This window comes from Lepus europaeus, chromosome 4, assembly GCF_033115175.1.
Source record: "Lepus europaeus isolate LE1 chromosome 4, mLepTim1.pri, whole genome shotgun sequence".
NCBI lineage: Eukaryota > Metazoa > Chordata > Mammalia > Lagomorpha > Leporidae > Lepus > Lepus europaeus.
This window is the reverse complement of record NC_084830.1, coordinates 896,698-920,871: the sequence shown is the minus strand read 5'-3', so window position 1 is coordinate 920,871 and position 24,174 is coordinate 896,698. Positions and strand designations below refer to the sequence as shown.

Genomic DNA, 24,174 nt, shown 5'->3' with positions numbered 1-24,174 from the left:
CGCGTCCTAGCAGGTGACGGGCAGTGAGAGGCCCCGTTCCCGCCAGTCTGAGTCGGTCTGCTCGTGCTGTTGTCAGGTCTGGCTGTAGCCAGTTTGAGTTTTATCAGGGACCCTAAAAAGACAGCTCAGCCTGCTTTTGGCAGACAACTATTATGGGATAGCAAGTTGCTGTGCACCAGGCAGGTGAGTGGTGGGCTGCTCATGTGTTAGGCAGTTAAGGGAACTGCTGTTGAGCGGTCATTCCCCGTGGGTGGTTCAGTGCCACGGCAGAGTGGCTGGGTCACCGGCCCCAAAGCTCTCCAAGCAGCCGGGGAGCCTGCACAGACCTCGACTCCTCGCCAGGCTCTCCCCAGCACCCCTACACAGGACCGCCCCGTGCTGGGCCCACCCCACATGGCAGACGGAGGAGCCCGGGACACCCACGCGTGTGCTCTTCCTCATCTTTGCCACTGCCCCGCCTTGTCCCGTGGCACCTCTGGAGCCCCTTGGTCAGCGCCCTGGGTCTGCTCTGTGGCGCAAAGTGGGGTGGATTGGAGCTCGGGTTCCCTGCCCAGTAAGCCGGGCACCTGTGTCCAGAGAGCCAAGCGCATGGTGTCTGACGACGGGGTCCTCACGAGCCCTGGGCCTCCCTGGGACACACGGCTGCTCACCAGCCCTGCTCCAAGTCGCACGCTGCTGCGCCCTCACCCACTTCTAGTCAGCCTGTGCACCCGCCTCACTCCTGTTCTTTCACGTTTTAAAAAAATTTTATTTGAAGTAGAGTGACAGAGCGAGGGTGGGAGAGATTCCATCTGCTGGTTCACTTCGCAAAGGCCTGAGACAGCCCAGGCGGGTGCCAGGAGCCAAGATCTCCGTCCAGGCTTCCGTGCCAGTGGCTGGGACCCAAGGACCTGGGCCATCATCTGCGGTTTCCCAGATGCACGAGCAGGGGCTGAACTCGGACCGGAGGCGAGACTCCATCCCAGGACCTCTGATAGGCGATGCAGGCGTCCAGGCCTTAACCGCTGCGCTAGGAGCCTGCTCAGTTTTGCTTTGTTTTGGACACCTTTGTGAGGGCCGGCACGGTGGCGCAGCAGGAAAAGCCACCCTCTGCAGCATGGCATCCCATACTGGCACTGATCTGAGTCCGGCCACTATGCTTCGGCTTGGGAAAGTGGCAAAAGATGGCCCAGGAAGCTCCTGGCTCCTGGCTTTGGCCTGGCCCAGCGCCGGGTGTTGTGGCCATTTGGGGAGTGAACCAGCAGATGGAAGGCCTTTCTGTCTCTCTAAATAGCAAATCTTTAATAGGGACTGGCATTGTGGCACAGCAGGTTAGGCGGTTCGAGTCCTGGCTGCTCTGCTTCCTACTTGGCCTCCTGCGGATGGGAAAGCAGTGGAAGATGGCACAAGTGCTTGGGCCCCTGCACCTGTGTGGGAGACCTGGAAGAAGCTCCAGGCTCCTGGCTTCGGATCGGCGCAGCTACGGCTGTTGCAGCCAACTGGGGAGTGAACCAGCGGGTGGAAGACCTCTCTCTCTCTGTCTCTACCTCTCTCCCTAACTCTGTCTTTCAAATAAATAAAATAAATCTTAAAAAAAGGAAAGAGATTTCATACTTACAGCAGTTACTGGAAAGCTGAGCACAAAGTGTGGCCCCTCTGCACCCCTCTGCACCCCGCTGCACCCCGCCTCCTGCCGTGTGCCAGGGCGGAACCCGAAGTCACGCTCACGCAGCTTTCCCAGACCAGCCTGGTTCACTGAAGTGTTACCTTGTCTGAAAGGCACACTCAGAGAGCGCCCATCAGCTGGGTCACTCCCCGGACGCTGGGGAGCTGAGGCTGTCGGCTGAGGCCCTCAGCCCCGCGGGTGCCTGCGGGTCAGCGCAGGGACGGAGGAGCTGTGGCCGCCCGCGCGGGCCCCCCTCGGCGGCATCAGAGACAGTGCGTCCGCAGGGGCCCCTCCAGCGGGACCTTCGTTCACCGACTCCCCTGAGGGGGCGGCCCCAGCCAGCGCGCTCCCTCAGCACGTGGTGCCAGGCCCGGCCCAGGCCCGCGGCAGCCGCTGACCCCTTCACAGCGAGACAACGTGACCATGACCGGAAGCCGCGCAGCATCCACGGGACACCTCGGGAGCTCGCCCTGCAGGGCGGCGACCCACACTGAAGCTCAGTGCCCTGGAACTCAGTGCCCTGGCAGCGCTAGCTTCTGGAGGGTCAGGCTCCGGAGAGGCAACCTGTTAGCCGGCCATGCACTGTGACACCTGACAGGCCCTAGGGAGAGGGTGGCGGCCACAGAGGACCCTGGGACCGGAGACAGCCTTGTATGTGTGCTGTGTCGCCTGCAGTGCCCGCATCCCATGTGGGTTTGAGTCCTGGCAGCTCCACTCCCGGCCCAGCTCCTTGCTGATGGCCTGGGAGGTAGTGGAAGACGGCCCAAGTGCTTGGGCCCCTGCATCAAGCCAGATAAAGCTCCTGGCTCGGGTCTGGCCCAGGCCTGGCCATTTGTGGCCATTTGGGGAGTGAACCAGCGGATGGAAGCCCTGTCTATGTAAGTCAAATCTTAACAAGAGAGAAAGCAAGCAGTGCTGCTTCGAGGCGAATGTCCTGTGTTGGAACAAACGCAGGAGAGTCTGTGTGTCCAACAAAGGCCTGGTGAGCAGGCTGGATGGGCCTGCGGCTTCAGCCCGAGCCCAGGCAGCTGCGGGACGGCCGCGCACAGAACACACAGGGGTGCACCTGGCATCCGAAGGGAGGCGCCACTCGCAGACTCCCTCTAAGGTGAAAATCACATCGAAATTTAAAATTACCAGGGCTGGCAGTGCAGCACAGTGGGTTAAGCCACAGCCTGGGATGCCAGCATCCTATATGGATACTGGTTCCAATTCTGGCTGCTCCACTTCCCACCCAGCTCTCTGCTATGGCCTGGGAAGGCAGTGGAAGATGGCCCAAGTGCTTGGGCCCCTGCACCCACGTGGGAGGCCCGGATGGAGCTCCTGGCTCCTGGCTTTGATCTGGCCCAGCCCTGGCCATTGTGGACATTTGGGGAGTGAACCAGCGAATGGAAGATCTCTCTCTGGAACTCAGAGTAAATAAATCTTTTAAAAAGTTGAAAAGCAAAACTGGTGTGGTGCAGAGAACCAAGCCCGTTCCCTTCCTGGGACCCCACCTCCGGCTAAGGCCCTGGCTGGAAGAGCGAGTACAGTGGACCCTGGAAGGTGTGCGGCTCGAGGCAGGACACGCGAGCAGTGGGCAGTGAGCAGACAGGCCGCGGCGGTGCGGGCCACACTTTTATTAAACAGCCGACCTTCCAGCGTCCCGACTGCTGGCCACCCTGGAGTTCAGACGCCCCCTGGGGCAGGGGGTCCGGCCCCGGCGTCAGAGTGCAGGGTCCCCTCCGACGATGACGTGTGCAGAGCCGGGTCCCCGGACTGGCGCACGGAGAGCCTGGGTCTGGACTCCACTGTGGGGAGAGGGTCTGGATAGGCTGTGTGCATGGAGGACCAAGAAGACAGGTGGGAGCCCTCCTGGGACCGCGTCGGTGACATTGTGTGGGAGCTGGTGCGCGAGGGAACCACGGATGGGGATTGTGAAGCCACGCGGGACCGCCTCTGGGGCAGGGCCTGGGGAGCCCCGCCGGACGGCGTCAGCGACGGGGCCCGCGAGGCCGTGTGCAACAGGGTCCGTGTGCGCGGCGGCGTGAGGGACAGGGCCCGGGAGGCCACGCGGGGCCGGCTCAGGGATGGGGCCCGCGAGGCCGCGCGGGGCCGGCTCAGGGACGGGGCCCGCGAGGCCGCGCGCGCCGGCGTCGCCGATGGCTCCTCGGGCCGCGAAGGGGTCAAGGACGGGGCCCGAGAGGCGGCACGCGACGCGCTTCGTCGGGCGGGGGGCGAGCCGGGGCGCGAGGCGGGCTGCAAGGGCGGCTGCCAGAGCGGGGGGCCCCCGGAGCCCCGGCGCAGCCAGCCGTGCACGCTCGCCATGTTCCGCGTGTCCTCGTGCTCGCGCCGCAGCTGCTCGCGCTGCTCCAGCAGCTGGCGCCGCGTGTCGTGCAGCAGCTGCGCGCGGTGCAGCAGCCGCAGCAGCTCCTGCCGCAGGCGCCCGTTGTCCGCCTTGAGCGCCTGCGTGTGCGCCACGAGCGCGCGCGCCGCCTCCCGCTCCGCGCGCCGGCCCAGGGACTGCACGCGCTGGCGCGCCTCGCGCTCGAAGCCCGTCTTGTCCTCCAGGAAGCGCCGCTTGACGCGGTGCAGCACCTGCGTGTGCTCCACGCGCATGTGCAGGAGCTCGCGCTCCAACGCCCGGATCCGCGCCAGCTGCTCCAGCTGCAGCTCCTGCGATGGCGCGAGCGGGTCAGCGCGGGGGTGCGGCGGGCGCCCCCGCCGCCCGCCCCGCCCCGCCGCCCGCGGGCGCGCGCACTAGCCTTGTAGGGCTGCAGCTCCTGCACCTGCCGTGCCATGTGCGCCGCGCGCGCCTCCATCTCCTGCAGCTGCGCGCGCACCCCCTCCTCGCGCCCCTGGTACAGCGACGCCAGCTCGGCGCGCTGCCAGCGCACCTGCGCCAGGTCGGCGCGGTGCTGCTCCTCCAGCCGCACGATCGCGTTGGCGCAGCGCTGCGCGCGCGCGCTCACGTAGCTAGCGTACAACCGGTTCTCCTCGCGCAGGCGCAGGGCCTCGCGGTCCAGGAAGGCGTTCTCCTGCAGCACGCGGTCCACGCGCGTCTCGCAGGCCTCCAGCTGCTCCGAGAGCTGCGTGTACTCGCGCTGCAGGTACTGCGCGCGCTCCGACAGCTGCTGCTCGCCGCCTTCGCCCGCCGCGCCCGGCCGGCGCCCCGCGCTCGGCCCGCGCTTCTTGGGCGCCATGGGCTGGGGTCTGGGGCACGAGGAGTCGTGGGAGCCCCGTCGCCGCCCACTCGCTCCGCAGCCCGGATGTTCCGGGCCCCGGGGCCAGGGCTGGGATGCGTCTCAGGGTCTCCGAGAGCCAGGGTCCGCAGGGATCGAGGTCGGGGGCAACGTCGCCAACCCTCGGTCGTGGGGCCGCGTCCGACCTTGGCTGCCCGTCCGGCCCGGGGCGCCCGACGTCCTCGCACCGCGGCCGTCCTGCGGCACGTCTCCGTGGAGACGGAACTCGGCCGCCTTCCCCTTCCCACCCCCACCCCACCCCGGGGGTTCGGCCAACGGCCAACGACTCCCTCACCTCCGCAGGACTCTCCGCGTGCCTCCCTCCGGCCCGCTCGGGGCTCGTCCGCATGGTCCCGTGGGCGATGCCGGTATCAGGATGGCGCACGGCCCCGAGCGTCCCCTGGCCCTGGGATCCTGGCTTTGCCCGCGTAGGAATTGAGGTTCCCGAGCGGTTGTCTCTGGGGTCCTCACGCAGCGCTGGCGCCCCCCACCCCATGCCAGGCCGTGCCCCCGCGCGGCTTCTCCCACTGACCGGGTGGCCGGAGCGGGTGAGCGGCCCTCGGGGACCTGGCTGACGCCGCGTGGGCTCACCTGGTTGGCTGTCCACCTGGGTCTGCGCAGGTTCGTTCAGCCCTGTCCGAGCGTTGGTTTCACAGCCTCTGCTGGACTGGCCGTGATGAGCGCCTGACCGAAGGTTGCTGGGCCTCTCAAAGCCCCTGTGCCGATGTTTGGAGATGGTCGATTCTCACTCCGTCGACGTCATAGCGAGGACTTCCGGGGCAGGCGCCTGGCTTCTGGTCCACTTCCAACCCCAGCTCCCTGCTCCTGTGCACCCTGGAGCCGGCTGCGGAGGCTCAGGTCGCTGGGTGCCCGCCAGGCTCGCGGGAGACCGGGAGGAGTTCACATATTTTGTTTTTGTTTTTTGTTTTTTGTTTTTTTTTTGACAGGCAGAGTGGACAGTGAGAGGGAGAGACAGAGAGAAAGGTCTTCCTTTGCCATTGGTTCACCCTCCAATGGCCACCGCGGTAGCGCGCTGCGGCCGGCGCACTGCGCTGATCCGATGGCAGGAGCCAGGTGCTTCTCCTGGTCTCCCATGGGGTGCAGGGCCCAAGCACTTGGGCCATCCTCCACTGCACTCTCGGGCCACAGCAGAGAGCTGGCCTGGAAGAGGGGCAACCGGGACAGAATCCAGCGCCCCGACTGGGACTAGAACCCGGTGTGCCGGAGCCGCAAGGCAGAGGATTAGCCTAGTGAGCCGCGGCGCCGGCCACGTATGTGGGTTTTAACGTGAAGGTGGCGCCGACTTCTCACAGCCTGGAAAGCAATCAGCAGGTGCCCCTGCCCTGTCCCCTGCCCTGTCCACATGCCCCGGCCCCCTGGGGTCTGCTCACCCGGAACTTCTACGCCTGCACCCACCCAGAACCACCTCCTCTGCCTGGCCTGGAGACCCGGGGTGCCTCCCCCAGCCCCAGACTCTCCGTGTGTCAGGATGGGCTGTGTGCCATGCCCACCACGCCCCAGCAGCCACAGGGCACACAGATTGGAAGCCAGGTGCACCCTCGGCCCTCCCCTTTCCTGCTGAGTCTGGGGGTCACACCTCCTGGGCTGAGCTGGGAGGAGGGCCAAGCCGTCTCCGGCCGTGCCGGCGCCTGCACGTGCGGGCTGCAGCAAGGTGTGGCTTTGGGCCTGCCGCTGGAGCACTGCCCACGAGACCCTGGCGGCCACTGGCTCTGCAGGATTCCAGGCGGCCCCAGGTGTTCCTGCCCTGAACACCCACCCTATTCGCTGCCTCAGACTTGGGGTGTGGGCTGGGCCCTGCGCCTGACCCTGGGTGAGCATTCTCAGGCTCCTCCCCTCCCACTGCACAGAGAAACTGAGCCATAGAGCGACGCTCAAGGCTGCCTGGGAACAGTGGGGCTGACGTGGGCGGGCCTTGGCGGGCTCCTCCCACTTCTGCACCTAGCCTCTTGCAGTCTTCTCCTGTCCCTGCCTGTGCCCTGGGACAAGGGTACAAGGTCAAAGGCGACCTGGGGCCCCCACATGGCTCCGTGTGCAGAGCTGGGAGTGGGCAACCTGGGGCCCCCACGTGGCTCCGTGTGCAGAGCTGGGAGTGGGCAACCTGGGGCCCCCACGTGGCTCCGTGTGCAGAGCTGGGAGTGGGCAACCTGGGGCCCCCACGTGGCTCCGTGTGCAGAGCTGGGAGTGGGTCGTGGTGATACCTGGCACTGTCCCTGTCTCAGTCCTGGGCAGGAGCCGGGTCCACAGGGCAGCCTGACGCTGACCAGTGGCCACAGGAAGTGACCCTGGGGGGCTCGACGTGACGAAATGTGCCAACCCCACCCTAACCTCGTCCCTACTTAGAGCCCAGAGCACAGGGGACGATGGCAGGACTGTGAGGGAGGGAGGTCCAGCAGAGCCCGTCCACTCGCCGTGTCCTGTGGTCGGGGTCAAGCCCTGGAGGTCCCAGCCTGGTTGCTCTCTGCACCCTGGGCCTGACCTGAGCCTCTCCCCTTCTCCACACCCCTGCAGGCCTGCCTCACCGCAACTCCCACCCTCACCCCCAGCAGGCAGCTGGGCTGGGTGCCAGACCTCGGCCACCTGCTTCAGACGACGTGCCCGGTACAGCAAGGGTCCCAGCTTCACAGTGTGGCTTCCGGGGCCAGGATGAGGCCTGAGCCAGGGGTTCCTGGGAGGGCGCCTACAGCACCCTGTGACTCCGGCCTTCTCCCGCGGTCAGGGGTACTGGGGGCTTTGCTGTTAGTCGCCCCCGGCCAGGGCAGCCCTCATCGGAGGCCTCCCAGCAGCCCGAACTCCACGGGCTCCGTGGCTACCGAGGCCGCTGCTGTCCACTTGCAGCTGCTGCCCGAGGTGGCAGGGACTGCGGTGTGCCTGGCTGCAGTGTCCAAGGTCAAGTGTGCCGGCTCTCCCTGTCTGCCCCGGCCCAGCTCCTGGCCTTAGGCTCTCCCCACGCACGTCCACGCGGCTGGCGCGCCTCCCTCGGCCTCTCTGCTCTTTGTGCCCTGTGTTTGCTGTTGAGTGTTTGTGGGGTACGCTCACACTGGGGGGGTGTCAGGTGCACCGGGAGGCGCTGTCGCGGTGGCCCTGGCCTGAAGCACTGTCCTCGCGTCGGTAACGCCCCTGGGCTCCAGCCAGCCCGGCCAGATTGCGTTCCATTTATTCAAAGACCCAGCTTGTCATTTAGCTGCTTTTCCTCACGTCTTTCTGTTTCGATTATTCCTACTCTGAACCTCTTTCCTTCTTTCTGCCTAGGTTGGGCTTAATTTTCTCTCCTTTTCTGGCTCCTAAGGTGCGGGCGGCCACAGCGCCCATGCACTCCGCGCGGCGCCTCGGCACCTGCATCTGGTGTGCCTGGCGCCTTCTCTGACTCCCTGGCTCTGCAGAAGGTGTATTGATGTCTAAACCCCTGGGGGTTTCTAAATAGCTTCTGGTAGGTCGGCCTTTCTCACATGTTTACTTGAGAGGCAGAGGCAGAGATGGGCTGACGTCCCAAACACTGGCTCACCCCCCACCTGCCCCCAACAGCCAGGCACTCCGTCCGGGTCTCCCACGTGGGTGGCAGGGGCCCAAGTCCTTGAGCCGCCATTGGTTGGCTCCCCGGTGCGCGTTAGCAGGGCGCTGGACTGCAGCAGAGCCAGGCACCGTGCCACGGGGCGCAGGTCTCCCAGCCTGCACACCAGGGCCCACCCCGTGACTTATTTTCAGCCCAATTCTGTGGGGCCAGAGAACATCATCTGTGTGATTTCTGTTCTTTTAAAGTTGTAGAGCTTTGCTTTACCGTGCTAGGAATATGGTTTATTTTGGTGGACACCAATGGGTGGAAGATCTGTCTCTCCCTCTCTCTGTGTCACTGTGCCTTTCAGATAAAATAAATCTTAGACATGGGCCGGCCCTGTGGCGGAGTAGGCTAAGCCTCCGCCTGCAGCACCGGCATCCCATACGGCGCCAGTTCTAGTCCCGGCTGCTCCTCTTCTGATCCAGCTCCCTGCTAATGCGCCCGGGAAAGCAGAAGATGGCCCACGAGCTTGGGCCCCCGCACCCACGGGGGAGACCCGGAAGAGGCTCCTGGCTTTGACCTGGCCCAGCTCTCACCATTGTGCCCACTTGGGGGGGGGGTGAACCAGCGGATGGAAGATTTCTCTTCTCTCTCAAATAAACAAATAAAAATAAAAAAGCCTGATGTAACTTAAAGGAGAAATAAAGCCACAGTTACAACTGAGATTGTATGCTTATGTTTGAATAAGTGAAGGTGTGACATCACGGCTTGCGGCTTGGCCTGGCTGCGTGGACTTCCCTGTCGCCCTCAGTCTGTACCCCACGCGTCCCTGGCGACCCCGGCCAGCGCCCCAACACGAGCCGAGGCTCTCTGACGGGTGGCGGGAGCCTGCCACGTCCCGGCGCCGAGTCGCCCTGTCCCTCTAAGGCCGGCGGGGAGCCCGGGCTCGCCCAGTCCTCTTCCTCGCACCCGTTCCGCGCGCGCCCGCCGCCCAGGGGCCCCGGGTGCCCGCTGGCCGCAGGCTCTTCCTCCGCGTCCTCCCCTTGCTTTGCCTCCTGCCAGGGCTCTGCCTGCCTCGGCGCGGCCGGGCGCGGCGCGCGCGGGCCAGGGCGCACGGCGGCTCCCGGGCGGCCCGGGGAGGGGCCCGGCCGCGGGGGCCAGGGCGCACGGCGGCTCCCGGGCGGCCCGGGGAGGGGCCCGGCCGCGCGGGCCAGGGCGCACGGCGGCTCCCGGGCGGCCCGGGGAGGGGCCCGGCCGCGGGGGCCAGGGCGCACGGCGGCTCCCGGGCGGCCCGGGGAGGGGCCCGGCCGCGGGGGCCAGGGCGCACGGCGGCTCCCGGGCGGCCCGGGGAGGGGCCCGGCCGCGGGGGCCAGGGCGCACGGCGGCTCCCGGGCGGCCCGGGGAGGGGCCCGGCCGCGCGGGCCAGGGCGCACGGCGGCTCCCGGGCGGCCCGGGGAGGGGCCCGGCCGCGCGGGCCAGGGCGCACGGCGGCTCCCGGGCGGCCCGGGGAGGGGCCCGGCCGCGGGGGCCAGGGCGCACGGCGGCTCCCGGGCGGCCCGGGGAGGGGCCCGGCCGCGCGGGCGCAGGCGCAGCGCGGGCTCCGCGCGCCGGGGTCGCCGGGCAACGCACCGCAACAGCGGCGCCGCCATGTGCGCCGCCGAGGTGGACGCTCACGTAGCGCGGAGATTCCGGCTGCAGCGGCGGCTGGGCAAGGGGGTGAGCTCTTGCCGGCCGGTGCGGGGGTCCCCGCGGCGGCCCGGAGCGCGGAGGGCGCGAGCAGCCGCTGGAGGAGCTGCCGGCGGGCCGGCCTGCCTACCGCGGGCCTCCCCGCTGGCCACCGCCCGTCCTGGGCAGCTCCTCCCGGGCCCTCCCACTCCCCCGAGGCTGAGCCGCGTGGGCGCTCTGCCCTCAGGCAGCCGTGCGCCCCCCCCCCCCAGGCCTATGGCATTGTTTGGAAGGCAGTGGACCGGAGCACCGGCGAGGTCGTGGCCATCAAGAAGATCTTCGATGCCTTCAGAGACCAGACAGATGCCCAGGTGGGCGAGCCGGACTCGGGCAGGCCCAGGGCAGACTCGGGGCCGGCCCGGGGCTCCTGCTGTCTCTGGGCCAGTGCGCACCTGGGCCCTTCAGGAGGTGGCCAGCTCCTTGCCTTGCCCATCTCCCCGCACGCCTGTGTTTGTCTCCTCAGAGGACCTTCCGGGAGATCGTGCTCCTGCAGGTGGGTGGCCCGGCCTCCTGCCTGTCCACCTCCCCCAGATGCAGCTCTCTAGACAAGGGGCAGGGCGGAGCTGGCCTTGACCCCGGGCACAGCCGCGGCCTCTCCGCAGGAGTTTGGGGGCCATCCCAACATCATCCGCCTGCTGGACGTGATCCGAGCCGAGAACGACAGGGACATCTACCTGGTGTTTGAGTCTATGGGTGAGCGAGGCCTGGTCAGCCACGGCCCCAGTGGCCGGCGCTCTTACCTCGCGCTCGGCGCCTGTGCACAGCAGGCAGCTGGCAGGTGTCCGCCCGCAGGGCCCCCGCCTGCACAAACTCCCACTTTGTCCACTGCCCACCGCTGCATTCCTTTCTCTACTCACCCCGCAAACCAGGACAGGGAGTACTAACATGGCCCCACAGCTTTGTCTCCATGCCCAGCTGCGGGAGTGCTGAGGCCTCGGCCCTGAGGGTGGCGCTGGGGCCTGGGGATGCAGGCTGTGGGCCGTGGTCTGGGGACAGACCTGCCCCTGCTGGCCCACAGCTGACCTGCGCCCCCCCACCCCCACCCCAGACACGGACCTGCACGCGGTCATTGAGAAGGGCACGCTGTTGAAAGACGTCCACAAACGCTACATCTTCTACCAGCTCCTGCGGGCCACGCAGTTCCTCCACTCGGGCCACGTTGTCCACCGGGACCAGAAGGTGCGGCCCCACGCGACTTCCCCACCCCGCGGCCCCCAGCCCTTGTGCGCACCCACGGGCTCGCCTCCTCCCTGCAGCCATCCAACGTCCTGCTGGACGCCAACTGCCTGGTGAAGCTCTGCGACTTTGGCCTGGCCCGGTCGCTGAGCAGTGTCCCCGAGGGGCCCGAGGCCCAGCCGCTGACGGAGTACGTGGCCACACGCTGGTACCGGGCGCCGGAGGTGCTGCTGTCCTCACACTGGTAACCCCCCGCCTCCTCCCCGGGGCCCGCCTTGCCTGGCCAGCGCCTCCACCGCGCCTCAGCCTCTCCCTTTCCCGCCCCAGGTACACCCCGGGGGTGGACATGTGGAGCCTGGGCTGCATCCTGGGGGAGATGCTGCGAGGGCGGCCCCTGTTCCCAGGCACGTCCACACTGCACCAGCTGCAGCTGATCCTGGAGGCCGTCCCCCTGCCCTCCGAGGAGGGTGAGCGTGGGCCGCTCGCCAGGACTGTCCGAGGCCCGGGAGGACAGAGGACAGGGCCAGCCTGAGGATGGAGGGCCCAGGGAGGAGCCGCTGGGGACAGCTGGGGAGGGCCTGCCCCAGGGCCATCAGGGCCCCACTGAGGGTTGTGGGGGTGTCGGGGGTGGGGCAGCCGCTGTGCTGAGGAGGAAGGTAGGGCTGGGCTAGGCAGCTCTACAGGTCTCTGGGGGCGTGGCAAGGGGTGGGGGCCCTGATCTTGCCCCGCGCTTGCTTCCTGGGGTCCACACAGCAAAGAGGCAATGTGTGGAGTGGGAGCATGAGCGCCCCAGGTGTGAGGCTCCCGGGAGTTGGGCTATGAGGGTGCTGGGGTGGGTACACGCACGGGCGGGCACAGGCTCACCTGGGGGTCTGAGCCCCACCAGACAGGGCAGCCACTGCTGCACTCCAGGGCCCCAGACCCCCTCAGCCACCCCCCGCCCCCAGCCAGGGCCTCAGATCGCACCGCTTTGTGCCGCCCACCTCCAGATCTCCTGGCTCTCGGCTCAAACTACAGCTCCTTGGTCCTGCACCATCTGGGGTCCCGGTGAGGGGCCCGCTTGGGTTGCCTTGTCCTGCCCTGCTGTCCTGAGGGGGCCCCGAACCCAGCAACTCTGCTAGCCAGGGAGGAGACCCCTGCCCCTGCCCAGCTGAGGGATGGGAAGGTGGGCAGGGGTCTCCACACTCCCAGGCTGCCCACAGCTTGGGCTTAGGGGTCCTCCCAGACTGGAAAGTGGGGGTGGCCAAGGTTTGGGGGCCTCCCCAGTCGCCAGGGGTGGGCATCTGGGGAGGGCCCGCGGGTTGGGCCATGGACAGGACACATGGGGCCACCCACAGGCCTCGGCAGCTGCTGGACACCCTGCTGCCACCGGACACCCCGCCGCAGGCCCTCGATCTCCTCCGGCGACTGCTGGTGTTCGCCCCAGATAAGCGCCTGAGCGCCGCGCAGGCCCTGCAGCACCCCTACGTGCAGAGGTGCGGCCGGGTGAGCCGGGTAGGGGGGGCAGGAGGCGTGACCGCGGCCATGGTTCCCCCGCCCCGACCCCCGGGCGTGCCTCTCCCACTCCACGCAGGTTCCACTGCCCCGGCCAGGAGTGGACACGGGACGCGGCCTTTCAGCTCCCGGTGCCTGCAGGGGTCCAGCTCTCTGCGACCGAGTATCGCAACCGGCTCTATCAGGTGCTCCGCCCACGACCCCCATCGTCCCATCCACTCCAGGCTCCCGCCCCCCGCAGCGACCCCCATGCACACCGTGCGCCCCTGACACCCCCCTCCCTGCAGATGATGCTGGAGCGCAGGGGCAGCGGCGGCCTGTGGGGCGCAGCCCCTGAACCCGGAGCAGCCCCGCAGCAGCCGGGACTCAGGCGTCGGAGCAGCGGCGGTCGCGCGCCCGAGCGCGGTGCGTGCTGCCGTCCCCGCCACGCCCCCAGTGGCTTGCGCGGCCCCTGCCCTGACAGCGGCTCTGTCTGCCCCGCAGAGGCCCCCCACGCCGCCACGAGCGTCTCCCGGCAGCGCCCCGCACCCCTGCTCCAGCTTCCACCCCCGGGGAGGCGGGCTCGGCCCCCTGGGCCGGCGGCGGAGGCCCCCTTGGCACCAGCGGGGGTGGTAAGTCGTGCGGCGGGCGCGCGCGGCGCCTCCCATTGCGCCCTGGGTGACGCTGTGGCTGCTCCTTCCCAGGGGAGGCCGGCGCCCTCCCTGTCCGCGCAGGCTGTGGCCCAGGCGGCCAACCGGGCCCTGATCCGCAGCGACCAGACGCGGGTCAGCGGGCTGCGGGCCGCTGGTGCGCGCCGCGCGAGCCGGGGCCCAGGCCCTCCTGCTCCACCTCTGCTCTCCCCGCTGCGCTCCCAACCACTGCCCCGAGCGCAGGCCCCTCCCAGGGATGCCCCGGGGCCTCGGCCGGGCCGCAGGATGCTGGGCACCTCCGCGCTACAGGGTGCCCAGGGCGCCGCCAGGGCTGCGCTCGGGGGCTACTCCCAGGCCTATGGCACAGTCTGCCGCTCGGCACTGGCCCGCCTGCCCCTGCTTCCCCGCCCTGCACCTGAGCCGCTGCGCGGGAACTCCCGGGCCTGCTCCACGCTTCTTCCCAACCCAGTCCCGGCCACCCTCCAATAAAGTCATGTCCCCAGACTACCATCCTCTGCCTTCCCCGGACCCCAGCGCCTCCCCTCTCCCGCTGAAGCTGTGGCCCCTGTCTGCCCAGCACCCAGCACCCAGCGTTCAGTGCCCAGCGCCCCTCCTGGGGGCCTCCCCTCTCCCGCTGAAGCTGTGGCCCCTGTCTGCCTAGCGCCCAGCGCCCCTCCTGGGGGCCTCCCCTCTCCTGCTGAAGCTGTGGCCCCTGTCTGCCCAGCACCCAGCGTCCAGCGCCCCTCCTGGGGGCCTCTCCTCTCCCGCTGAAGCTGTGGCCCCTGTCTGCCCAGCGCCCAGCGCCCCTCCTGGGGGCCTCCCCTCTCCCGCTGAAGCGGTGGCCCCTGTCTGCCCAGCACCCAGCGCGGGGCTTCCCTCAGGGTGAAGGCGCCAAGGCTGGCTGATGTCCGAAGGTGCCCCTGCCACCTTCACATCCCCACCTGGAGCTACTGGGGTTCCAGGCTGTCCCCAGGGCAGGGACCTATGGGACACCTGAGCCGGAGGAAAAGGCAAGGCGCCAGGGGACCACCCCGTCCAGCCCATCCTCCGATCTCCAGCTGTCCCTGCCTTTCCCACAGCCTGTGCCCGGCACTGCCTGGACGGGCCTCACGGGGCTCCAGGCCACCAACTCTGGCCACTGCCAGGCAGGAGGCCTGGCCAGAGCTCTGGCTGGGGCGTGGGGGCCCAGTGCCTATGGGGGTCCCTGAACCTCACCTCACCCTGGCCAGAGGAGCTGCAGCCCACGTGGTGGCCAGGCCAGGCGGCCGGGAGCCCAGAGCTCCGCTCTGTCCTAAAGGCCTCCAGGCACTGTCAGGAAATGAGGGGAGCGAGGGGAGCTGGCCACACGGAGGCCGCTGGAGATTCGGACGGCAGAGTGAGGCTAGGAGGGAGTAGGCGGGCAGAGCCAGGGGCCAGGGATGGAGCAGCAAGGGGGGGAGGGGGCAGTTTGCTGCCTGAGGCACAGCCCCAGCTGATGGCCCAACAGCACAGCTGTGGCTGTGATAGGCCAGGGAACGGCCGGCAATGGGGTGGGCTGGGCAGGGGTCTTCTTGCTCTGGGACCAGATGACAGCAAGTGTGTGCCCCCCGGAGGGCTGGGGCAGCGGAGGCTTTGTCCGGGCTGGAAGGCCGAGTGGAGCTGTTGGAGGGGCGGCTGGTGCTCCCACAGGATCCTGGGAAGGCCACAAGGTTGCAGGTTGCCTACAGCCTCGGGCAGGGAACCATCTGGGAACTCGTGGGTGCCAGACTGGGCTCAGCAAGGTGTGGAGGGTGCTGGGCAAAAGGAGGTTCTCCACGCCTTGGGCCCATGCCCAGTCTGCTCTGGACGCTGGCACAGGACACACGGGCATGTCGCCCAGGAACCTTCCCGGAGGACCTGTTCCACACAGCCAAAAGCTGTGGCTGTCATCCGTGCCTGGGTGGGGGCTTTGGTGTCACAGTGAGAGGGAGCCACTGCCCAAGCCCACCACCTGCTGCTTGTTTCGGCAGCACATATACCAAGCCCACCACCCGCCCTGCTGGAGCCCGGATTCTGCCTTAATTTCGTGGCCTTTTTCTTTTAATTAGCAATAATCACGCCTCGGATAAACCTCATTGGCTACGATGCTGCCACTGTGCAAAGCTAGGTGGCCTTTTTCTTTTAAAAAAACTTTGCATTTGTTGGAGAGGCTGGCGATGGTGGAGACCGGGCTGGGTCTCCCACAGGGGTGGCAGGAACCACTCACTCAGACCCTCACCGCTGCCTTCCTGGTCAGGAACCCGAGCCAGGTGCTGAACCCAGGCTCCCCTGCGGCTCACGTTAACCACTCAGCTGCACACCTGCCCGGGCTTGTGCACATACTTTTCCCCTGGGAATTTCTTATACTTTAAAAAGTTGAAAAGAAGTACAATACAGAAAGCGATCTTGCAACGCTAGCACTGTGTAACCGTGGGGCGCTGCCTAGGCATTTGGCGCCAAGATGTGTCATTCCAAATCAAGTCAAGTTACCGTGAGCTTAGGAAAAAGGCACAGGAGGGGCGGAGCAGAACCTTGCCAGGGTCCGCGTGCTGCTGACAACGGACAGGGAGACGGGGTGTGGGCGGGGCTGCTGCACACCGCGGACGAGCCTCCCACACCCTGCCTCTCCCCTGGGACACTTCACGAGGCTGGGGCCGCCGTTGTCTGTCCAGATCACGTTTTATTGCGCCGCAACGCCCAGTGCACCTGCTCCTTTTGCTGGCACCGTGGGCAGCCCCTTGGGGGTCTCCAGCACCTCTTTTCCCAGTGGCCCACCCCACCCAGCACCCAGCACAAGAGGGGCAGCCTTGGTCGCAGCAAGAGGCTGGGCCACCCAGAAAGACGCTGGGGGCAGCGAGGGGACAGGGGAGCCAATGGAATCGACAGAAGAGGCCTGAGGATGGGCCGAGGAGGGCAGTGGCAGCGAGGGGGCACAGAGCCGGGGCAGTGAGAGGGGAGCCCTGAGAACACAAGCCCGCGGAGAGGGGGACTGAGGTACGGAGAGGTCCCTGAGGACGGAGGCCCGGGAGGGACGAGCCCCCAGGGGAGCTGGAGGCAGCCCCAGGAGAGAAGCTGCAGGGAGAAAGGCACCAGGCAGTGCGGGGTCCAAGCCCCCAGGCGGAGAGGCCACCCACTGAGCGCCAGGCGGGCACCGGCTCGAGGACAGGGCGCTCCCTGCACCCCGGCCGGCGCCGCAAGCTCACTTCTTGCCTTTAAACGTGCCCAGGATCTTGGGCATGAACTTGCCCACCTTGCTGTCCCTGGCATCCTCCTCCGCCGGGCTCTCCGCGGGCCCCAGGCCGCCCGCCTCCTCCTTCTTGCAGAACACCTCGAAGCGGCTGTACACGCGCTTCTCCTTGCGCATGCTCTCCATGCGCCGCAGGAGCCGGTCGCGCTCCTCCGCGCTGGCGGGCAGCGTGCGGCTCAGCCGGCCCTGCGCGCCCAGGCTGTCCGAGCGGAAGATGGCCGAGCACTTGTCCTTGTCGGACATGTCGGGGGCCAGGCCGCCGGCGGTCGGGCGGCGGCCGAGCTCGGGGCTGCTGTGGGCTGCGCCTGGGCCCGGGGCCGGGCCGCCACGGTGCTTCTGGCCGTGGGCGCTGATCTGCTCCAGGATGGCCTTGGTGTCGTCCCGTAGGTTGCTGCTGTACAAGGCGTTGGCCGTGGCCGAGGCCAGGCGCGCCCGCGGGCCCTTCTCGTCGCCCGCAGCAGCCTCTGTGCTGTCACCCCGGCCCAGGGACGGCCGCCGGGGGCTCTCGGGCTGCCCGTTCTCCTGCGGCGCCGGCGCCGGGAAGCCGCCCTCGTCCTCTGCCCGCCGCTCGCCCTTGGGGCTCAGCAGCTGCCTGAGGCGCAGGGAGCCCTTGCGCAGGACTTCCATGGGGCCGCCCGCAGCCTCCTCCAGGGGCCCCGCCTTTGGAGCGTCCCCAGAGAAGCCGAGGGTGAGGCTGCCCCTGCGCTCGGGCACCGGGGGCACGGGGCTGCCCCTGCGCTCGGGCACCGGGGGCACGGGGCTGCCCCTGCGCTCGGGCACCGGGGGCACGGGGCTGCCCCTGCGCTCGGGCACCAGGGGTACGGGGCTGCCCCTGCGCTCGGGAACCACGGCCGTGGGGCTGCCCTTCTGCTCCGGGTAGGCGGCGGTGGGGCTGCCCTTCCGCTCTGGGTAGGCGGCCGTGGGGCTGCCCTTCCGCTCTGGGTAGGCGGCGGTGGGGCTGCCCTTCCGCTCTGGGTAGGCAGCGGTGGGGCTCCCTTTTGGCTCAGGATGGGGGGCCTGGTGTGCACCTGGCCCCTCTGGTGGGGGGCTGCCACGCCCCTGCGGGGAGGTGGAGCGGCCGTGGGCAGAGAGGAAGCGGGAGGGCAGGCGGTCCGCGCCGCCGCGGCCCAGCGTGTCCAGCAGCTGAGTGGCCGTGACCGCCGCGGAGCCCGGCTGCCGCTCGGCCTCCTGGTGCAGCTGCTGAGCGAACGAGTCGCGCAGGTCAAGCAGACAGCTCTCAAGGCTGCGGCGCTCGCCCCCGGCCACCTCTTCCCGCCACGCCTGGGACACCACAGCCTTGCTGTGGCTGGCCACGGTGACGCCGCCGCCAGCGTCGCGCGCTGGGCCCTTGTACTTCTCCAGCAGCTCGGCGACCTTGGCGGAGGCGGCGGAGCGCACGGCCTCGCCGCCGGGCCCCAGGGTCTCGCTGACCGTCTGCTCCTTGTGCACCACCTGCACTTTCTCCGTGGTGGCCGCGGCTGTGCCCCCTGCGCCCTCGGCCTGCGACGCAAAGATCAGCGAGGACCGCAGCCTCGAGCTGCGCTGGATGAGCGGGTTGAGGCGGGAGCGGAAGGAGTCCTGCATGGCCAGGGCCGCCTCCTCGGCGCCCTCGCGCTGGGAACTGTCGCCGCCGCCGCCGCCAGAACCTGGCGCTGGGCCCCTGGATGCCACGGCCGCCGGGGCGCGGAAGGCCACCGGGAGCGGGTCTCGGCCGCCGGGCGCCAGCACGTCATCGTCGTAGTCCTCGGCGTCCATGGGCGTGGGCAGGCCCTCGTCGCCGGCGCTGTCACTGTGGCAGCCGCTCAGGTATGACGCCAGGCGCCAATGCCGCAACCCGGCGCGCCCCTCGGGCCCGCCCCTGCGCTCCGGCTCCGGCTCCGTGCTGGTGTCCAGGCCCTGCTTCGCAGCGGACTGGCACGGGAAGCGCTGGCTCAGGTTGGGGCGCGGGGCCCCGCCGGGTTCCAGGCCGCGGGGCCCTGGCCCGAAGGCGGGGTCGGAGCCGTGGCGCACTTCTCGCGAGGCGCTGGACGGCACGTACTCCAGCCGCTGGTGCCCGTCGGGGCCGAGCTCCGGGAAGCGCGGCCCCGCGCCCAGGGCCAGGTCCTCGTGGTCGGGGAAGCCCGGGCGGCCAGCGCGCAGCTTCTCGAACAGGCCCTGCGGGCGCGTGGGCGCGCACTGCGGGTCCCACTGGTAGTGCTGCTGGTAGAGCTGGTCGCGGTGGAAGTGGCTGGTCTGGAAGCGGAAGTCGTCACCGTGGAGGAACGTGTGCCGCGACACCTGCCGCGCCGCCGCGAAGTTCTCCACGGCGCCCGCGCCGTCAGCCGCCGCGAAGCTGTGCCGCTTGAAGGCGTCCACCTCCAGGTGCCGCGCCTGGAAGAAGCCCCGCGTGCCCCCCAGCTCGGCGCCCGGCCGCAGGCCCGAGTGCGGCTCCAGCGCGCCCCCGGGCATCCGCGGCGGCTCCTCGCGGCGGAAGGGCGACAGGAAATGCCGGTCGGGGTCCAGGAAGGAGGGGAAGCCCAGGCCCTCCTCCCGGGGCGGCGGGAACAGGAGGTGCGCGCGTTTGGGGAAGGAGAAGGGGGTCGGTGCCCCGACTCCAGGGACCCCCATGAGCGGCCCGGCCCCAGCATAGGGGGCCAGGGCGTAGGCGTCCATGCGGGCCAGGGCCCCGGCCGAGGGCACCAGCGGCTCCGACTGCGCGAAGAGGATGCGGAACTCCTCGTCGAAGCTGGAGACCAGCTCGCCCTGGAACACGTGCGCCAGGCTGCGGTGGATCTTCTCGAAGGACCACATGAAGCTGCGAGAGGGCCAGGGACGTGGTCAGAGGAAGCCAGGCCGGGGCCGGGGCCGGGGCCGGGGCGTGGGGAGGGGCTGCGGCAGGGGGGCCGCGCGTGCGCACCTGTAGCTGCCGCTCATCACCACGGCGCAGTCTACCAGCAGGAACTTCTCCTTCACGTGGCCTTTGAAGGACTTCCCGGTGCGGCAGTAGTAGGTGGGGCCTGCCACTGTGCGCACGCGCAGGAACTGCGGCGGGGAAGGGGAGCCAGGGGGTTGCAGGGGCTTTTCCAGGCGGGGCGGCCCCCCCACCCCGCCACTCGCATCCTCGCGGGGCGCCCCCCCGCCGTGTCACTCACATCCACGTGGTGCAGGTTGACCCGGCACTTGTCCGCCATGTCCAGGAAGTGGTGTGCGTTCATCTCGTCCAGCAGGATGTAGACGGGCACGCGGCGCGCCGCGGCCTCTAGCACCTCAGCCAGCAGGTCCACGTCTGTGAACATGTCCATCACCACGGCCACCACCTGCAGGGGTGCGGCAGGGCCGAGTGCTGTTCCTACTCTGGGGGCGGCGTCACCCAGGAGAGAGGCCCCGCGCCCCTGGACCTGCAGTCCTGCCAGCCCCAAGGCCTAAAACCCAGATGGGAGCGGGGCGGCCGTCCCAGAACCAGCCTGAGCCCTGTGCGGCTGGCAGTGACCAACCCTTTCGGGGGCGCGGCAGGGGCAGCCGGTCTGGCCTCAGCCCGCCTCCGTGTGGTCACACGTGCACTTTGCCCTCACTGCCCACCGCCTCCCGCTTCAGGCTCCCTCCACGGCCGCCCTCCCCCGCGGCCCGGCGTCCCCCCGGCACCTGCTGGGCGGAGCGGATCATCCTGCGGGCCTCGTCCTTGATGCTGGGGCTGTCCGGCGGCGGCGGCTGCACCAGCGTGGTCACCTCGGTGCCCTGGAAGCCGAAGGTTAGGGGCCAGCCCAGGTCGAGCTCGGGCACAGCCTGGTCCGAGTTCACAGGCCAGTAGGTGCCTGAGGAGCCGTCCATGTCCACGTCGGGAGGGGTGCCCTCGGGGGGCTCCCGGGCAGCATGCTGGGGGGGCCGCAGGTGACGGCTCACGTGCTCCAGCTCCTCGGGGCACAGGAAGTCCGGGGCCCCCTCGGACGCCAGGAAGCGGCTGTAGGCCTCTGGCCCGCCCTCGGCCAGCGCGTCCACTGCCAGGCGGTAGTACTCCTTGTAATGGGGGGGCAGGTACCCGGGCGCCAGCGGGTTGTCCCCCTGCGAGGAGCTCTGCGAGCGACGGGCCATGTTGGGGCCAGGGGCCTGGAAGGGCGGGGACACACGTTAGTAAGGGCAGGGGCGCAGGGCCCACCCCCACCCCTCCCACGTGGCATAGGTTGGGGGAGGGGCTGCCAGCCCAGGCCTGGGGTGCTGGGCACAGGTACTCCAGCCCCTCTCCTCTGCTCCCAGGCCAGGAGCTGGGGCCCCTCGCTCTGTATGGACTTAACTATTTCGTGACTGTGGTTCAAAGACAAAATTAGAAGCCAGGCCAGAGTTGCCGTCACCATATTCGTTTTCCTCCTAAAAGCACGTTCACCCGTGCTGCCCGGGCTGCCGTGGGCGCCCTCAGCAGGCCACTGCGTCTCTGCCCCACCCCCCGCCCTGGACCCTGGGCAGGCCACCGCGCCCCTGGCTGCCACCTGCGCTGGGCAGCGCTGCCCGGGACTGACGTGACACAGGGCTGGGACAGCCTTCAGCCCGGAATGACAACCTTAATCCCCTCCCACAGCCCCTGGCCACACTTCTTCCTCATCCTCAGGGCTTCGCGCTGGCCTCCCAGCCCTCCGCGCCCTGACCGCTAGCCGCTGTCCCCGCCCACCAGTAAGCACTGTCGCTGCTCTCTCCTTTGGCACTGGCCCTCCCCACGTCCGTGATTGAGCTGCCCTGCCCACAGCCCTGTCCCCACCAGGCGTGGCCAGGCCCTGTGGCAGCAGGCACTTTCTCAACCCGTCACCACCCTGCTCCACTCAGGAGGAAGCCGGAGCCTTGGCCATGGCCTCGGTGTCCGTCCTGAGCCCTGCACTGCCATGCCCCCCGCCCAGCCTGCTCCCCAGAGGGCGCTGGGCAGTCCTGGGTGGGGCCCTGTGGTGGACTTCCGGGCTGGTCTTCATCTGACTGCCTGGACAGACTGCTGGCCCAGGGACTGCACCCCCATCCCCTCAGGTGCGGGGCCCAGACAGGTGCTAGACTACTGGTCCTGGCTGGGGACGGGGCTCTGGGGACCCAGGCCATGTGGCCGGGGCGGGCGCTGGCTGGCCGGACGGCACTAGAGCTGCAGGCACGCACTTGCCTGGGGACGGCAGGCTCAGGACTGGGCACCATCCTGCCAGCTGTCCTGCCCGGCTTCCCCGACCGCTGGGCACGGCGTGGCGATGGGTGCTGGGGTGTGCTCCTGTGTACCCCGGAGTCCGCCAGCCCCGGAGGCTACCTGGCCCAGATACCCCAGGAAAAGCTGTCCTGGCTTTGCCTGGTGGTGCCCTTGGGACGAGGGTGAGGCAGGGTCCCAGCTGTGGCAGAAGCATGAGGTGTGGGGGGGTGTCCCAGGGTGTCCGACTGTCCCTGGGCCTCGCTGTATCTGGCAGGGCAGTGTCTGACCACTCGGGACTGGGGGAGACACTCTTGTCCCACAGAACCACACAGCTGTGAGGCCGTGCGGGGTCACCGTGGTCGAGTGTCCCCATGTGGGCCGCTGACCAGGCCCGCACACACCGCACATCCACCCCCAGTGACTGCACCTGCTCCCCTCCCTGGGCCGGGGGCTGGCCGTGGCCACTGCCCAGCCGGCACCGGGCTGCCTGCACTGAAGGAGGGAGGGGCAGCGTCGCCAGACCACTGACTCAGCGGGAGCGCCCCTGGCTGCTGCCCTCTGACCCGAGGTCAGGCAGTCTCCAGGGCCCTAACTGTGGACTTGAAGGACCCGGATCCTCCCCAGGGCCCTAACTGTGGACTGAAGGACCCGGATCCTCCCCAGGGCCCTAACTGTGGACTGAAGGACCTGGATCCTCCCCAGGGCCCTAACTGTGGACTTGAAGGACCCGGATCCTCCCCAGGGCCCTAACTGTGGACTGAAGGACCCGGATCCTCCCCAGGGCCCTAACTGTGGACTGAAGGACCCGGATCCTCCCCAGGGCCCTAACTGTGGACTGAAGGACCCGGATCCTCCCCAGGGCCCTAACTGTGGACTGAAGGACCTGGATCCTCCCCAGGGCCCTAACTGTGGACTGAAGGACCCGGATCCTCCCCAGGGCCCTAACTGTGGACTTGAAGGACCCGGATCCTCCCCAGGGCCCTAACTGTGGACTGAAGGACCCGGATCCTCCCCAGGGCCCTAACTGTGGACTGAAGGACCCGGATCCTCCCCAGGGCCCTAACTGTGGACTGAAGGACCCGGATCCTCCCCAGGGCCCTAACTGTGGACTTGAAGGACCCGGGTCCTCGCCATCTGGGCAGGAAGTGCGCCTCCAAGCCACCGGAAGGAGGATCCTACAGGAAGGCACCGGAGCTCTTACACAAAGCGGGGTGACCCCCGCCGCAGTACCCTGGGAGGGCAGGAGGACGTGGACGTCAGCCGCCAGGAGGTGGGGTCGGGCGGCCAGGACTCACAGGCCGGAAGTGGACGAGCGCACCCCAGGACTGGAGGTGGTGGCCCAGGCCAGGTGTCCACCCACGCTAATCAAGGGATCCGGGGCCAATGCTCTCGCTGCGGCCCACGCGCCGTGTCCCGAGCAGCCCGCACCCTCCCTGGACTCCGCTGGGCCACAGGGCGGGCGCGGGCAGGCCCCGTGCCGACCCCCACCCCTTCCCACTCCGCGCTTCCTGGGCCGGCGTCTGAGGACGAGAGGCCGCGGCCGCCCCCGCCCCGCCGGCCCCTCTGCCCCGCGCACGCGGGCGCAGGCCGCCGTCCCCGCCCCGCCCCGGCAGGGGTCAGGTGAGGCAGCCGGGGGGCTGCGGCCTCCCGCCCCGCCCGCTCGAGCCGAGGGAGGGGGCCCTACCTGGCCAGGTGTGCGGGGTCTCGGCACAGGGGCAGCAGGAGCCGACCGCCGCCCAGCGGCCTCGCGGTCCGGTCGGTCCGGCAGCCACTCCCTGCGCGGCCCGCCCGGCCTGATTCACGCGCCCGCCCCCGCCCCGCCCGCCGCTCCTGCCTCCTGCCTGCCCGGGCAGCACCTGGGGGCGGGGCGGCCCCACCCGCGACGCGCCCGCATTCCTGCACCCGACGCCCGCGCCCCCGGCCCCGCCCCGGCCCGCGTCCGCGACCCCCAACCCCGCCCGCCCGGGGACCCCCGGGCCAGCGCCGCCCGAGACCCCCGCCGCCCCTACTTCAAGGACCCCACGCCCGCGGGGACCAGGTCTTCACCGAGGGCTCAAAGTCCCTATCACTGACCCCTGACCCTCGCCCCGGAAGTCGGGGCGACTCGGAAGTTCCGGCTCGGTCGCTAGGGAACGCCCAGCCCGAGTCGGGGGCGGAGCCTGCGGCCGCCGCGGCGCTCCGTGGGGGCAGGTGAGGCAGGTGAGGCCGCGGGGCGGCGCCGGGCCCGAGGGCTCCCCGGGCACCGGGGTCGCCGCACGCCTCGGTCTCCCCGCAGTGACGCGCACAGGCCCCAGACGCCACCCCTGTGGCGCACAGGTGGCTGAGACCCTGCGCTCGCCTCGGTCCCGCGCAGTCCGCCCCACGCTCCCCACAGACACGCAGGACGTGGCACACGGGG

At 69.3% G+C, this 24,174-nt stretch overlaps 3 protein-coding genes and 1 pseudogene across 5 annotated transcripts; 1 reads left to right on the top strand and 3 right to left on the bottom strand.

Annotated features, from left to right (window-relative positions):
• Positions 1-3,313: 3,313 nt before the first annotated feature.
• CCDC166 (coiled-coil domain containing 166) lies at positions 3,314-4,827 on the bottom strand. The gene is made up of 2 exons (XM_062189400.1): positions 4,390-4,827; positions 3,314-4,300 (listed from the first exon to the last, which is right to left on the bottom strand). The coding sequence occupies exons 1-2, from the start codon at positions 4,825-4,827 to the stop codon at positions 3,314-3,316; spliced, it is 1,425 nt and encodes a 474-aa protein (XP_062045384.1).
• Positions 4,828-10,027: 5,200 nt separating this feature from the next.
• Positions 10,028-13,908, top strand: MAPK15 (mitogen-activated protein kinase 15). Its single transcript, XM_062189428.1, has 14 exons — positions 10,028-10,096; positions 10,318-10,416; positions 10,569-10,598; positions 10,708-10,798; positions 11,154-11,284; positions 11,362-11,525; positions 11,609-11,748; positions 12,271-12,328; positions 12,619-12,756; positions 12,855-12,960; positions 13,063-13,180; positions 13,259-13,398; positions 13,459-13,576; positions 13,643-13,908. The coding sequence occupies exons 1-14, from the start codon at positions 10,028-10,030 to the stop codon at positions 13,891-13,893; spliced, it is 1,653 nt and encodes a 550-aa protein (XP_062045412.1). The 3' UTR covers positions 13,894-13,908.
• A 1,546-nt stretch (positions 13,909-15,454) lies between these two features.
• Positions 15,455-15,527, bottom strand: LOC133758906 (U4 spliceosomal RNA; annotated as a pseudogene).
• A 544-nt stretch (positions 15,528-16,071) lies between these two features.
• FAM83H (family with sequence similarity 83 member H) lies at positions 16,072-23,827 on the bottom strand. 3 transcript variants are annotated; one of them, XM_062187910.1, is made up of 6 exons: positions 23,461-23,586; positions 21,755-21,975; positions 20,270-20,731; positions 19,780-19,944; positions 19,545-19,669; positions 16,072-19,442 (listed from the first exon to the last, which is right to left on the bottom strand). In XM_062187910.1, the coding sequence occupies exons 2-6, from the start codon at positions 21,788-21,790 to the stop codon at positions 16,601-16,603; spliced, it is 3,630 nt and encodes a 1,209-aa protein (XP_062043894.1). In that variant the 5' UTR covers positions 21,791-21,975; positions 23,461-23,586; the 3' UTR covers positions 16,072-16,600. The 3 variants fall into 3 exon arrangements, with proteins under 3 accessions (XP_062043894.1, XP_062043896.1, XP_062043895.1); XM_062187912.1 differs by lacking the exons at positions 21,755-21,975; positions 23,461-23,586 and adding an exon at positions 23,786-23,827; XM_062187911.1 differs by lacking the exon at positions 21,755-21,975.
• Between the last annotated feature and the right edge of the window lie 347 nt (positions 23,828-24,174).